Source organism: Oenanthe melanoleuca, chromosome 11, assembly GCF_029582105.1.
Source record: "Oenanthe melanoleuca isolate GR-GAL-2019-014 chromosome 11, OMel1.0, whole genome shotgun sequence".
In the NCBI taxonomy this organism is placed as follows: Eukaryota; Metazoa; Chordata; class Aves; order Passeriformes; family Muscicapidae; genus Oenanthe; species Oenanthe melanoleuca.
In genome coordinates, this window is record NC_079345.1 from 8,313,165 (window position 1) to 8,328,935 (window position 15,771).

At 41.2% G+C, this 15,771-nt stretch overlaps 1 protein-coding gene across 2 annotated transcripts in view; it reads left to right on the forward strand.

The window, feature by feature from the left end:
- The first annotated feature begins 1,722 nt into the window (after positions 1–1,722).
- The window catches only part of CBFB (core-binding factor subunit beta), a 38,807-nt gene continuing 24,758 nt past the window's right edge, over positions 1,723–15,771 (forward strand). Inside the window, exons 1-3 of one of the 2 annotated variants that reach the window (XM_056500784.1) lie at positions 1,723–1,865; positions 2,084–2,170; positions 6,568–6,684. In XM_056500784.1, the coding sequence (XP_056356759.1) occupies positions 1,788–1,865; positions 2,084–2,170; positions 6,568–6,684 (282 nt within the window). In that variant the 5' untranslated portion in view covers positions 1,723–1,787. The remainder of the gene's footprint in view (positions 1,866–2,083; positions 2,171–6,567; positions 6,685–15,771) is intronic. The other variant, XM_056500785.1, reaches the window with a different exon arrangement.

Consider the following 15,771-nt stretch of genomic DNA (forward strand, 5'->3'; position numbering starts at 1 on the left):
AGAAGATACAGCTTAAACAGTTTTCTTCAGTTTTCCTATTGATCAGAAAAGTATTAAGTTTCTCATAGCATATTTTCTATATTTAGAAAAAAGGCTAACTTGTTTTCTGTGAAGTCTGTATACAATTAGTTAAGGGTTACACTTACTTCACTCATTTTTTTGTTGTTTTGCTCATACCTGATTCAAATTACATCTTCTGGCTCACCTTAACATTGCTGGCTGTGATTTGCATAACTATGTGTAAAGTTAAGATTGTAATACTGAGAGATTAGAAAACCTCATTTCTTTATCAAAAGATCTAATACACTCTAATATTTTAGTGTTGGCAATAGATATCGTGATATGGTTTTTTGGCTCATGCTGCCATCCTTATGATGCTCCAGAGCTGCTAAAAACCTGGGGGAGTAGTTGTAGGGAAAAAAAAAATCCCAGAATATTGAGTTGGAAGGGACCCACAAGGAACATAGAATCCAATTCTTACAACTGCACAGGACATCCCCAAGAGACACACCACGTGCCTGAGAACGTTGCCCAAATGCTTCTTGAACTCTGCCACTGTTGGTGATGTGATCACTTTCTTGGGCAGCTTGTGCCAGTGCCCAATCACCCTCTGGGTGAAGAACCTTTTTCTGGCCGACCTAAACCTCCCCAACACAACTTCAGGCCATTGCCTTGGGTCCTGTCATTAATTGCCAGAGACAACAGAGAGGAGCTTGCCCCTCCACTTCCTCTCACAAGGAAGTTGCAGACTGCAATGAAGAATCCAGGTATAACCTAGGTATGTATGAAAAAATGGATTCAGGGGCAGGTGATATATGTCCTGCAGTGCACTTTGATTGAATTAGTTCCTGCTTGCTCATGAAGAATTAAGAGTTCAGGCTTCTGTTTCTAGCATGAAAATGAACTTTTCAAGCACTGGTGCAGCGAAGTGCTGGGTTTTGGTTTTGCTCTAGACTGACACCACGACTTCAAGACACCGAGCCACATGCTGAGGCGGTGAGGGGCGATGGCTGCTGCTCGCGGAGGGCCGGCTGAGGCAGCGGGCCGGCTCCTGCCCGGCGGGCTCTGCCACCGCCCTCGGGCTCCTCCGGCCCTCACGCTGGCCTGGGGGAGGCAGCCAGACGAGGAGGTGCGAGGCCAGCGCTGTCCCTTCCGACCTGCCCCATCCTCACCGCCGTCCTCGGGGCGGGGGACGCGGCGCGGCCACCGCCGGCTCCCCTCACGGACGGGCCGGCGGAGCAGGTGCGGGGTGCCTGCGTGAGGGGAGCGCTCCCCATCGCCACCGGGGCGCAGTGCTGGGGCTGCTCCCCGCGCAGCAGGGAGGCGGAAAGAGCCGAGCCGCGGTGACGGCGGCAGCGGTGACGGGGGCAGCGAGCGGAGCGGCCCCGGCGCGGGCGAGACAGCGGCGGCCGAGGGACGCGGAGGGGGCTCTGAGTCACCCCTCGCCCGCTTCCCGCCTGGCGGGGCGCATGCGCGGCGGCGGCGGCGGAGTTGTGAATGGCGCGGCTGTTCGGGCCGAGTTTACGAGCCGGGAGGAAGTCGGAGGGGAGGGAGCGGGCTGGGGGCGGGAGCGGGCGGCGGCGGCAGCGGCAGCATCGAGCTCCGGCGGCGGCTGCGGCTGCTCTGCGTGCGCCGCGGGAGGAGGAGGGACGGGAGGAGGGAAGGGGGGGCGCCGCCGGCGGGGGCTAACAAAGGGCGAGGCGAGCGCTGGGGCTGGGACAGCGCGGGGCGGGCGGGAGGGAGGGAGGGAAGGAAGGAGGGCAGCCGGCGGCGGCGGCCCCACCACCATGCCGCGGGTTGTCCCCGACCAGCGGAGCAAGTTCGAGAACGAGGAGTTCTTCAGGAAGCTGAGCCGCGAGTGCGAGGTGAGGCGGCGGTGGCGGCGGCGGGGCTCCCCCTTCTCTCCCTCCGCCCGCCGCGGGGAAAGTTTCCGCGGGCCGCGGAGGGGCCGGGGCAGCCCCGCAGCTCCCCTCAGCCGCGGCGGGAGCCGAGCCGGCGGCGCGGGGAGGCGCAGTCAGTGCGCTCCGCTGCCCCCTTATCGCCGGGATTGGCCCCTCCTGATTGCGCGCCCTGTTCCCCGCAGATTAAATACACCGGCTTCAGGGACCGGCCGCACGAGGAGAGGCAGGCCCGCTTCCAGAACGCCTGCCGCGACGGCCGCTCCGAGATCGTAAGTGCTCCGCGCTCCCTCGGGGCCGCCGGGCCGGGCCGCGCTCCGCTCGCCGAGTAAAAGTTTGGGGGAAGCCGTCGGGGCAGTGAGCGCTGCGCGGTGCCCAAGCCCGAAGGCTGCGGGCCGGCCGTGAAGGAGAGTTTTCCTTAAGGACCGGAGTGACATCGGCTGCCTTTCAAACGGCGAGGGAAGGGAGGTTTTGGTGACCGGGCAGCGTTTCTGTCCGCCGTAGGAGCAGCGCTTTCTCGCTCGGAGGTGAAGGCTCGCTCCCGAGCGGGGACAGTGCTTGTCTGGAGCGCCGGGGTGACAGGGAAGGAAGGAAAACCCCCGGCAGTGAGAGCGGGCTGTGCTCCTTCCCTGGGCACGTGCTGCAGCTACGAGCTGCTAATTTCAATATTCAGCTTTTTTTTTTTTTTTTTTTTTTTTTTTTTTTTTTTTTTTTTTTTCTTTTAGCTTTTTTTTTTTCTTTCCGGAAACAGTAGCTTTGAGAAATGAGTAACATTGTTCAGAAGGCGCTAGCTTAAAGTCTGAGTGAGCTGTTTGATGTATTTGTGGACTAAATCAAATGCTTTTGAAATTAGGCTTTGAAACTTGCAACTTCAGCTCCGTTTTTCTCATTCATTAAGTTTAGTTGTAGACTACTGTCGGCCTTTGAAATATTGAAATAAGAAGTGAGATGAAGTATGGCTCGGAGTAGTCAAGACTCCTTATTTCCTGGTTTGATTTCTGCTCCTGGTTGCTTCTATGGGATTAGTATTTTGTAGCATTGTTAAGTTTGTAACTCTACTATTAAGATGCAGAAGTAACCTCTTTTTCATTTACAGATATAACGAAAGACAAGGTAAAATAGAAAATAAGCCCCACTTCCACCAAGTTTGGTTTATGGGCATTCTTTAATTTCACGTGGTATACATACTGCTAGTCAGTTCACAATGAAATTATTCTTATGCACAATGCAATTACTCTTATGCACACCCAAAAATATGTGAATGCCAGTTACTATAGCTGATCTTGTTCATTTGCATTTGTCAGTAAAAGGATGCACACTCAAGAATACTGTTACCTTTTACTGAATAACTTTATTTTAGCTGAATCTTATCCCTGCTTGTTATCTCTTGTTTTAGAACTTGTAATTTTATTTTTAAGAGGCTCTCTGTAGACAAGTTCTTAGTTTTACTTTTTTTTTTTTTTTTACATTCATTTTTCTTTGTCCATGTTTGCATCCTTTAAGAAAATACCAGGGAAACAATGGATAGATAAGGAAGACGTAGTTTGCTAGCATTGGAAGTTCCTGTATGGGTGAAAGTACATAATATACCCAAATTCTTCCCTAAAAAAAGGCCATGTAGCTTATAACTAGCTTTCTTATGCAGCCTGTGCAGTTTTTATATAAATGGGAAATTGCTGTAGTTTCACCATTGTACTTCTGAGCCTGCTGCTGACCTTTTTTTGCCAGAACTTATCCCTTGGAAGCAACCAGTGATGCATGTTCTACATATTTTCACTCTACTTAATTATAAAACAAGCTCTATATTTCTTCATCTGAAACATCTGGTTTTGTTTTGTGAACAGGGCATGAGTAGTCAGGTTTATTTAGAAATGTAGTGTGTAATGACTGATGTTAAAAAGAGCTAGTAATTTTACTTTTTTTTTTTTTTTTTTTTTTTAGTCTTGAATGTTTTTCCAGACATCAAGGATTTATTCTTTTATCTCCAAAGGGAGCCTTTGAAAATGACCTTACATATTTTGAAGCAGAAAAAAAAACCCCAAAGAACAGCTCAGGGATTTAATGTAGAACTGGCAGTAGGTTGTTGGTTACGTGTGTCAAATAGCTCTTCATTGAATCAAGGAAATAATTATCAATATTGCTGAGAAGTAACTGTGAAATGTATTACATAAGATTTCACATTTACTGGTAATGCTTTGATAGCTTAAATAACCTCATGTGTTTGGTTTCCTTTGGAAGGTACTTGTATTTACATTGTCTGTGTGTGGGTCAGGTCGTCCTTGTACTACCTGATAAGCTTTTCACAAAATTTGTGACATAAATTTCTGATAGCTTTTCAGACTGGGCTTTGAAAGCCTCTGCAGACTAAATTATAATTTTCTTACTTTAAAGTTTAAAACCAAACTAGTGGTGTGAATTTTTTTTAATCATCATTATTATTTTTTCTTTAATTTGTTTGTTATTTGATGGAAATTAATGGCTTCCATGTAGTCTTGTGTGGTTATTAGCAGTACTGTTCTTGGGAATTTCAATATTGACCTATGATTTGATTTGAGAAGCATATGGGTACTTTAACTGGATGGTTTTGTCTTTGATGGGAGGGAACAGGCTTCAGAAATCCAGAGAACAAATATCTACATAGCTTTTTATGGTTTAAATGGTGCCTGCCTGACTCTCTATGAGGATGTAGAATTTGTGTACTTTTATCTCCTTCTTTTCTCTGATCTTTTTCCCCTATTTTTCATGGCTTTCTAGCATACATTGGGTGTGGAAGCAGGAAGGCATGGCCACTTCACTGTCTTACTGGGCTTTCCAGAAAGCAAGTACAGTCCTTTTGACCCAGTGCCAGAACTGGACTGGTCCATAGGACTTCAGTGGTCAGCTGGTTTACTTTCAAAGATCTCACTCCTTGATATTTTAAATGTATAAATTAAGGAGTATCAAACACATTTACTAAAGATGCTTGGAGGTAGGAAAACAGTTCTTGAGCAGACTAAGTGGTGAAGACTCACTGTCACAAATATTTGGAGATAGGTATGATTTTTTTTGTTGATACTTGAATAGCATCACTTAGAAAAGAAAAGAGATAATAGAAGGTAGTGAGCCTGATAATGATAGTGTGCAGCTGTGACAGATTTGATGCCTCCTATTTCTGCAAATATATCTTTGATAAAACTTCTGTTATGATTGAAATGTTTGTCTTTGGAAACAAATATTAATATACCAATACAGTATTCTTCTGGCATTTCTAGGACTGATTTGTTAATTTTAATGACATTGAGAATGTGCTTACAGGAGACAAAACAAGCAAACAAAAACAACAGAAAATGTAAAAATCTGGTTTTAAGGATAGCCTGGAACCAAAACTGCTTGCAGAGTGTTAGTCTCCCTTGGTGGAAGGGGAAGAGCCAAGACAAATCACTTCTACTTTCAAAATGGGATGTATTAATCCTGTGACAGTGTTGCAGTCCATGACTTGAAGGATCTTAAATAGCACGTAGCTATAGTGTCACAGGCAGCTGTACAATTATGCCATGAAGTGGCTGAATTCTGGGTTGCTTGAAAGAAATCTGCTCATCAGGAAATTCCAACTGTTGAAGTAGCTGTATAGCTTTGAAGAAAAGCTATATTCTAGATTAATGACCATTTAAATCTAAGCGATCATGGTAATAAATACACCTATTTGATTGCAACAAATTGTGTCTAACTGTGGGATTTTAGGAAGAGTGATATGCTGTGAGTCTGTCTGAGTATTCACATGCTCACAGGATAACAAACTCACCTGTACCAGAGAAGAGTATAAATACTGTGAATCTGACTTCCACTTGTAAAAATAATTTTTTTATTTCACGTCTAGGAATTGCTGTACTCATCATGGCTAGGAGTTAAGATATGCTAACAAATACAGGGAGTTTATAAAGAAAACTGAATCCCCTTTTCACTTGAAATTGTAGAAAATCCTTTGCTTGAAAGCAGTTCATGGTTTTTCTAATGGGTTTAAGCCAGTCCCTTTAATGATTTTACAAAGGGCTGCAGCTGAGAGGAATTCCTACAGTTGCCTTTTCTCACTGACACAGCATCTGCTGATCTGGGTATCACTGGTGTCTTAATGCGGCATGAGGACTTTGTCCTGTGGAGCTTGATTGAACTGTGTATTGATGCTGCATGCCAGTACATGATAAAATAGGAATATCTGTGCTTCAGTTAAGTGTCTAGATAGAAGTAGATTGTGAGAGGAAACAGAACCTTTTCTTTTGAAAAAAGTTGTCCTTAACAATGGGTCTAAGGAGTTAATTTTCCTTCAGCAGTCATTCTTTTAAAGCTCTTTGAAAAGCATGGGCAGTTTTTAACGTTGCAGGTACTAAGTTGGTGCAGGGTATCCAGACAGAACTGAAAGGACAGATTCTAATGTCAGCAAAACTGATTTGAAAGAAGTATTGATTCCATGTTGTATTTTATATCCGAAGCAGCCAATGGCAAATGTTGTCAAAATGGAATCAGATGTTTGTAACTTAATACTTAAGAAAAATGATGAGTGCATGTTTTTGACTTTAAGTATTCTCTATGCTGCCTGGCTTAAGACATAAACTGATGTAAAAATAAATGACTGCCTGCATAATTTATGTAATGTCTTGCTCCCTGATCCTGTTTGTATTGATTTTTCTAAAAGGCTTTTGTGGCCACAGGAACCAATCTGTCTCTCCAGTTTTTTCCGGCCAGCTGGCAGGGGGAGCAGCGACAGACACCGACCCGGGAATATGTCGACTTTGAAAGAGAAGGAGGCAAGGTAAGGAGGAAACTGTTGAAACTGAAAGAAATTTTTTTTTTGTTTTGTTGTGCTTATGGTCTTACTGGTATGGGCTGCACGTACGATGTGATGTTACTAATATTTCACATCTCCATGCAGGTAGGTAGTGCTGTGAGTACAAGTGAAAGCTGGCAAGATAAAATATTGCTTTGTTTTAAAGCATGCTAATGTTTAGGCTAATGGAAGATTTGGGAAATGTGGGCAGTACTGGTGGCACTGTATTACTTTGAAGAACAGAACTATTCCTACAGTCATGCTATGATAAAATTTTGGGCAGCAGTCTAAATTTGGTGTTGTGTAGGTGCTTCTAAAGTGGTCAGAAATTAGACTTTGGCCAATGAATTGTGGTAGACTAATGAAAATTTGCACTTTCAACAGGTTATTTCATATTGTCTTTGGCTGCCAGTTGGTACAGCAAGCAGTCAGTGTGATCTAAGTAGGATGAAGCTTTTTCTCAGTTTCACCATCAGCTATAATACAGAAGCAGCATTGCTTTCAGAATTGATTTCTGAATCTCCTTTTTCTGAGATGGTTGTCCCATAGACTGATATTGAAAGCTCAAATTCCCTAGTGACAGTGATGGCTACTGTGAAGCTGTATTAGATTTAAAGTCAGAAACCTTGCTTAGTCTCATCAGAATAAAGTTACTGAAATCACCCACAGCTGGTTTTGTTTTACAGGAAAAACATGCCTTTAAAATATAGGTGCTGTCTTTTATCTGTGCTCCTGTAGGTCCTTTGGGACTGATCCAAAGATCACTGAATTCAATAGGAGACTTTCTTCATAACTCACTGGGTTTAGACCTCATGGTTTTTCTGTTTCTGTCTAATTTTTGTGTATTTTTTATTTTTAAAACTTTTGATGGACTACAGAACCCTTCCTTTTGCTTAAATTTTTTCACTACCCTTGTAACAAGAAACAGCTAATGCTACCAAACCTACCAGGCTGGAGGAAATACTTGAAGCATATTCAGGTTTAATGGCATATTGGGTCTTTTAAATGCTGCTAGGTGGAAGATAAATATTTCCTATAGTGGGAAAACTTGATTGGAAGAAAAAAAAAATTCCTGAGGGCAGTTATGGTATGTGGAATTCAAGTTAATGAGGTTTTTTGGAAAAAATTGTTTTCCATTTAGTCCTGTGAGGCTTGCAGAAGTTTGACAAATTGGGGGAGAAGTGAAGTTGGCTGTCTGGGTACTGACTGCCTTGCTAAGGAAACTGAATTGAATCTGGCTCTTACTGAAAAATATTGATTCTGGCTCACAATTGAATGAGGAATTTTTCTTGTAATGTGTAAGAAGACTGAAGTCTCTCTTCTTGCCAGTTCAAAACTAATTTTATTTACTCCTATGATTTTTTTTAACTTTGTTTTCTCTGAATGAATTCTTAAAGTACTGAACTGCTTCATCCATTTTCTTGTGTTGTCTTAATCATGTAAGAGCATGGTAGGTATGCTGTATATTAAAACAGAGCATGAGCCTTGTTAATGAATGCCACTCCTTCTTTTATGTGTGTTTACAGTAAATTCTAGACTGCTTCACTGAAATGTTTAGAAGAATTCATCTGAATGAGGCAAGAGGTGGACAAACAGATAAATGGGAATAATGTTATGCTCTGGTATGAAAGAATCACAAATTCACTGCTGTAATCAGCCCTTACTTGTGTAAATCACACATGAATGCAGGCTTGCCCTGCACAGAATTAAACTTCTCTGAAAGTAAGCCACTCCCTTGATTGGAGCAGAGGAATGAGTAGAGTGAGAGAGTGTTTTATGTTATCAACAGAAACAGTTAGGGGTTTCATATGAATTGTCTGAGATTTTGTTCTCCCTAGATTTTTGTCATTTGGTTTAATTAAGAATTTCTTTCATAGGCTTCAGCAGTCTCTTAAAACCATGTGATTTTTGTAGCTCTGTGCAACATTGTTTTATGAGCTTTGATTCTTGAGGCAGTGCATAATGTGTGTTTGTTCATCACTGGATTTGTGCCAGCAAGGCATGTTTTTAATTATATGAATAAAAAAAGACTATGGGGGAAGCTGTCAGTTAATAATTATCTTAGGCATTAGTTTGAGATTTAGAACGTAGATAAACTTACCAACATTAGAATATTTTAATTCTGGAATTCTGCTTTGGCTGAACAATGATGGCCCAAAATAGTTTATCCAGATTTGAAGTATGTCACTATTGTGCTAAAGAAGTTTTGTACACAGCTACCAAGCTACCAGTGCAGCATCTGCTAGAATTGCTGCTTAAATGATGGAATTTTAGAAAGAGCAACACTCTTGTAAAAGTTGGGATTCTGCAAATGCATACTTCATAGGCTTGAGGTTTTTCAATCTGGTATTTCTTAACTGAGGGGTTTTTTTATATGCTTAATTTGCCTTTTAATTTGATGCATCTGATGTTCACAATGGGTGGGTAGGCCTCTGGTGGATACCCTGTCTTCATTAATCCAACAATTGGATGGCCCAGTGTACACTTAATGTTTCTACTCATTTTAAACTAAAGTTTAACATTTTTTTTGAGATAGCTTTAACATTCTGTGCTGTCTTTGACCTGCAGCAAATTTAATTGTGTATTTGAGCAATTTTTCAGGTTTGTCATAGCAGAAGAAAAAGCAGCACTAAAAATAGATCCCTAGATCGTAAAAATGATAAACATAGTATTTCATTGTGATTGTGGATGTGTGTGGGGTGTATCAGATGCAGTGTATGTGCTGTTTCTGGGAGCTGAACCATACCAAGGCTCTCTGATCCTCTGTGTTGTCAGCTAATTTCCAGGGATTTTTTAATTTGTTTTTTGGTAAAGAGTAAATGAATTGATCTTAAGAAATTGAAAGACAGGCAGTGTAGTAGTCTAATGTGTTGCCTGAAATATTGGATAATTAAAACTTGCAATTAAATGGAGAGCTTTATTTTCACCTTGATTTTCTGGTATCATTAGTGACTTAGACTAGTTTTACTGTAATTAATGGAGTTCTGTAATTTTTATTTCAGTTTTGTACTAATGACGTACGAACTTAAGGCTGAGCTGTGTATGGACTTCCTTGCTTCTTAAAATCGAATCTTTTTCAAAGTCCCTTTGTTTTGTTAAGAACTGTGTGATCAACTTTTTGTGTGATTAATTTTGTTTACTTCTTAGAGTAAGATAATGTTTCTCCCCAGTTTTCATTTCTCATTCAAGATGTTTCTTTAGCTCCACTCTTCTTACTTGAAGGAACATTAGTTCTCAGATACTCTTTTCTACTTTTTAAATACCAATCACTGATGCAGTCTGTGAAGTTGTTTTACTTCCCCTCCCCTTTATAATACAATTCTCCATCTCTTTCTAATGCAGCTTTACTTCCTGTCTGTTCTTTGGTGGCAGCTGCTCGTAAACCAGAGTCTTCCACACGGGTTTACTTCACTCTAAAACGCTGTGAGCTCTGCAGCTTTGGAGGAAAGCACATCAGACATGATTTAAATTGATTCAGAGTGCCTGCTGTGCCACATGTGATGTAGCTAGGATTTCTACTCATTAACCATTAACTTTGTTCTAGCCATAACTAAAGATTTTCAGTTTTCTTCCTAGAGATGCTGGCTTTCTACTTGCACAGTTTTTTGTCATAGCTAGATTTTATTTTGCTCTAAGTTTGTGTTAGTGGCTTGGATGACTATTAAAAAAAACCAAATCTTTGTTATGCTGCAGGTCTTACAGCAGAAACAGAAGTGTAATGAGAAGCAGTAGTTTTTATTAAAATGCAGCACCTATTCAAATGGCAGCCAATAGAACCAGCTTTCCCTTTACCTGAGCAGCCTTAGACAATTATCCTCCTACGTATGCCTTTTGGAGTCATGATGACCCCAAAACCTTGTGGTAGCTGGGAGGGATTATTCTGTGAGGAGCAGTAAGTGGTCAGTGAAGGGACATCAGCTGCTGGACTGTCTGTGTGCTCAGAGCCATGACAGTTCTTTTGCCCGCTCCAGCCAAGGGAAGTGGTGTTGTCCTGATGAAACCCACATCACTCTTGTTGCTTTTGATCTTTCTCAGACTTTTCTGTGAGCTTTAAACAAGGAGGTCAGTGTGTGGTTACTCTCATAGCAGACAAATGGGTTTGGTGGTGTATCCAGTTTGTACCCAGCCTGGCTAAACAGCTTGATTTTTTTTTTTTAATTTTTTTTTTTTTTCCTTTCCTTGGAGTTGCTTGATGGGAGTCCTGTAAAGGCTTGGTGAATGAGAAGAATCCACTTTTCTTGATGATCCCCTTGATCGGTTTTCATCCAGAATCATCTGTGTGGTTTGAGTAAAATACTGGTTTTCTATAGATGCTTGCGATTCTAGAATTTATTATTGTGTTTGTGCCTCAGTTTCTTTTTCTTTCTGTTTTTTTTTTTTTTTTTTTTTTTCCCCCAGCAACGTCCTTTATTTATGCTCCTAAACCAATTTTTGCTTTAGAGGAGAGTGCAACTTTTTCTATTTTTTTTTGTCTAGGTGCTTGAAAGTGTTCATTATGGCCTGCTGTTGCATAGAGGAGAGCTGTTTAATCCAAATTCCCTTTGAAGCCACAGTCGTAGTGTACCTGTGCTTATTCACTTTACCTCACAATTAGGAGATGCCTCTATGTGCAGATACACTGTGTTCACAGTGTAAAAGGAACTTGGATTTTGGGAAGGGAAATCTTTAGAGGACATAGACTGGCCACGTTTTGCTGGCAGGCAGCCGCTGGCTGGGCTTGGACAGTTGTTTCTGCAGAGTGATTTATCATCCAGTGCCCTCTGCCACTGGAGTGTGAGTCACCAGGCACCTCATGTGACGAGGATCCACAGCCTTTCCCCTGGAATCCTTTCACCTCTCATCCTCCAAACGCTTTTGGGATTGCCCACAGCCCCGTCCCTGCCTTACACTGCAGGCAGTGCCAATGCCATTTTGGAATAAGGCTTGGGAGCAGTACTTGCAGCACAGCTGTGCAAGTACTTAAGGTCTGCTGTCAGTAAACCTGCTTCTGCTTAGCTTTTATTATGTATTCTAAAAGCAGCTATTCAGTCATACTACCTTGAACTCTTTCCAGTGGCTTAAATACACTCATTAGAGTTGTATAGACAAGATTTCAAATATACCCATGTCATCATCCTAAAGTTTCCCAGAAGAGGAGCAAAATTGGAGGTAGTGAGCTAAATTTTGCATTTGGGAAGCAGCTACATATAAGGATAGATGAGTGCTGTGTGGATGAAAGCAGTACTTGAGATCTCTGCAGCTGAAAGAAATCCAGATATTTGGATTATTGAATTCTCTTGTTTGCATATCAGTCTCCACTTACTAAGCAAAGTTGCTAATACTATGCTTCTCTCCTCTTCATATAAATGGATGAGAAAAGAGAGTCATTGTTGAGAATGTCTGCTTCTTTATGAAAATCACTTAATAATTCATATTGAAAATAAGAAAAAATCAATAAAATGATGAAACATTTGCTTCAAGAAACTGTCATTTTTCTGAAAGTTACTGAAATGGTTCTTGAAGCTTTATTGTCCAGAGCACAAGTAACAAAATGAGCTCATTAGCTTGCATAATTGCAAGTTTGATGTTACTCTGTTACAGAAAATTTCCAGTCATTGCTAAAGATGTTCTCTGCAGAAACTGATATTTTTCTACAGAATAATTATGACACTATGAAATTTTATTGAATGATGAAAGCTGAATAGTTGTTATAGTATACAAAAGACAAAAAACTACTCACATTATTTTAAGTCTTGATGCAGCACTACTTGTTGAGCAAATGTTTGAACAGTTTTTCCATACTTGAATCCTGCTTAAGGGGAAGGGTGAGATTGTTGGAATGCTCAAGAAAGCACCGAAAGCCAAAGGGTAGAAGAAGCAGCTTTTCTTGCTTCCCTCTTGCTTGGGTCAGTTTCTGGATGTTTTTATTATTTTATTATTTATTTTTGTTATGCTTGCCTGTATTGCAAAATCAGGTAACTTCTTTTTTGTGTAGTTGTGTATACTTGCATTATGTTTTGAATTTTCAGTCCAAAAGTAGAGGACTAGCAGGCTGTTTATTTACACCCAGGTAGCGTGATGTGCAAGTGATATGTTTTAGATAAACCTTTCTTTGTAATCCTCTGTTGCATTTGCTAGTTGTAACTGCTTTTTTTGCTATGTGATTTTCTGAAAGCTTGAAAAGAACAACAATTTTGAAATTTGTCTGGAAAATATTCTGTCAACGTGGCAGAAGACTGTGTCTGTCAGTTACCGGGCTTGTGAGCAGAAGCACACGTGTGTACTTGGAGCAGCAAAACCAGCAGTGATCTCCTGGCAATATTTTGCTGCAAAAACATTATTCTTTTTAATTGTTGCAAGAAAAAAATGGGTCTTTTTTAAATGCATGTCCTCTCCATTAAAAGGGAATGTAGGTTGAAAATCCAGGCATCTTTCTCATGTAGCATCTAATGTAAAGATAGGCTGCTGAAAGACCCTGTAAAACTTCACAGGGGAAAACCCCAGCATATATTTGCCTTTCAGATTTTTCTTGTTATGCTCCTTGCATTTTTGTTGATTTTCAGTTCCAACTCTGTGGTTGATTTTGTCTTTTGAAGGCAAATGGATAGAGCCTGAGCATGAGATGCATTTGTCTTTGGGAGGCATTAGTCCCTTCTGTAGTGACAATGTGAAAACTAGAAGCTGTCTACTTTGTGCTTTGTATTGGGGTTTTTTGGTGGTTTTGGTCAAGTCTGGTTCATGTTTTCTGCTTAGTCAAGAAATTGCTGTGTTTTGGAATGAACTGTATCTGGAGACTTGGTTATTAGATGATGAGTATAATTTCTGTGCAGTAGCGTTTTACTGTTTTTCTATGTGAGCTTCTAAGCATAAATACTGGCCAGTGATCTTAATCCAGGAATAAAATGCTCCACAGATTTAATCACATTTGTTCTGACATCCTTACTGCTTCATATTTGTTCTTAGTTACAGAACTGGGTTTTAGTTAAGTGAAGTAGCAACCTGCATAATTTAATGAAACATCGATCTGCTTTTGAAAAGGAGTCATGATTACATAGTTGAGCTAACTATGCAGAAAAAAAGCTAACAAATGCAACCAACCAAAAAACCATAAAAATAGCAGGTTTTCTACAAGGGAGTTTTAAATTCTGGCTTGCCAGTAAGGTAAGGAAAAATTTTCAGTCATTCTTTTTTTGATATTTTAGAAACCAAACCCCATCACTGTACACAAAGTACATGTTGAGAGTTTTTTTTCACAGCTCTAATATTACTTACAAAGATATTTTTGAAGTGAGTCTGTATATGGGTACTTTTGCTGCATAGAATTGTAAAAGTGGATTATGTTGCACCTTAATGTTTACTGATATTTGTAATGAAACCTGGTGACTTACATAATTAAAATTGAACAAAGTAATAATATCTGTTGATCAGGTTTTGCTGTGAAGTTGAAAATTGTACGATGCTCTGAGGCATTTTTCTAGTTGTGAATTGGAGTGCGTTCTTTCCTCAGCTGCAAGCAAAATGTGTCTGTGTGATCACAAGGAAGCAGAGCTGGAGGAACATGTCCCAGGCAGAGAAATCATGGTGCTGGGTCCCAGGAGGTGTCCCTGGGCAGTGCTCCTGCCCTGGCCAGTGCTGTCCCAGGAGTCCCACCTTGGCAGCTGCTCAGGAAACAGCAAGGGCCTGGTGGTGATGGTGTGGTACAGTTGTGCCATTGGTGCCACCCTTGAGGAACTTGAAGCTGTATTCATCTTGAAACCCACTACTGAGTCATCAATGTACGAGTGTTTAGGAAAGGCTCTTGTTTTGTCAGAAAGGATCAATTCCCATACATTTCTGCAGAAGAGTGTAAGGTTTGACTTTTAACAAAACCTCATTCTCATCTAATGGAAGAAATTCCAAGATGTAGCTTTTAAAGCACAAGACATTTTCTTTGTGTGTTTGAAGAAAGAATAATATGTTCTGAGGGATGAGACAGAAGGATTGATCCAAACTAAAAGCACTGTTAAGTCATAGTCACTTTCTAAACAGGATTCTTTTCAGCTGTTTCTATTTGTTTCATTCCAGTTTAAATCATGTGACAAGATTAGTGTATGGGAATTAAACTTAGAAAGTCAGATAAATGCTGTAAACTCTTTTCATGACTTGGTTGCCTGTCATTAATTTCTTTTTAACTAATGATCTATATCTGAAAGAGTAGTGTGAAACCTTGCATGAAATTTTCAGCTTTTGCTGTAGCTTCAGTTGTTGTTACACTAATGAAGTTACTATTCTGTTTTGTTTCCCAGTTAGTTGAGGATTTTAGTGTATAAGTTCTGTTGCTTCCTCTGTCATGCTTTGCCCCCTCCTTGAAACCCAGGCTAGAGACCCTTCTCTGTGATATGAAAGTGGGTCTTAGTATTTTGGCAGGCACACAGGGATGGGACTGAAGCAACTTTACATTTCAGAGTAGCTTGTGCTGCATCTCTGTGCAGCATTTTATTTATGAAACTGTATATATAATCATATGCTTTTGCTGTTAAATGAAACAGTTGAATACATAATTTCTCGTTTGAACATTTTGTATAAGTTGTTTCCTTTTACTTGCTAGTGTATAAAGATAATGTTAAGAGAAGCTGAAATTATGTTAGTCTTACCGATTTAATATCTCTCCTTCTTGGAGTAAGTGTTCAAAGCTGTTTCTTTCTCAGTGGCCAGTGTTTCACATGAAAGTGGGGTGTGATTCCGGGGAAGGTGGGATCAGAGTGGGGTGGATGGAGGGATAGATGGATGGACGGACGTGGTTCAGCTGCGAGGCACAGCCCGTTATGAATGGGCAGATGTGTGCGTGATGAGGCAGAGAGTGAGTCAGAACTGAGCCTCTTCTGCAAGAATGCATTTTGCTCTAGTGTGCTGGGAAAATGAAAACAGAAGGGAGGAGACTGCACCACTTCGCTGGGGACTGGTGTTTCCTGGGGGGTGAAGTTGATCTCCTCGGTGGCGCTGGCTGTTGTGAGCCTGCTGATTCATTAGTTGGTGGGTGGTGAGAACTGTGTGCAGTCGCTGGGGGAGGAAATGGCTTGGTTGCTGTAGGGAGAAGGAGCATTTTCTGCAACT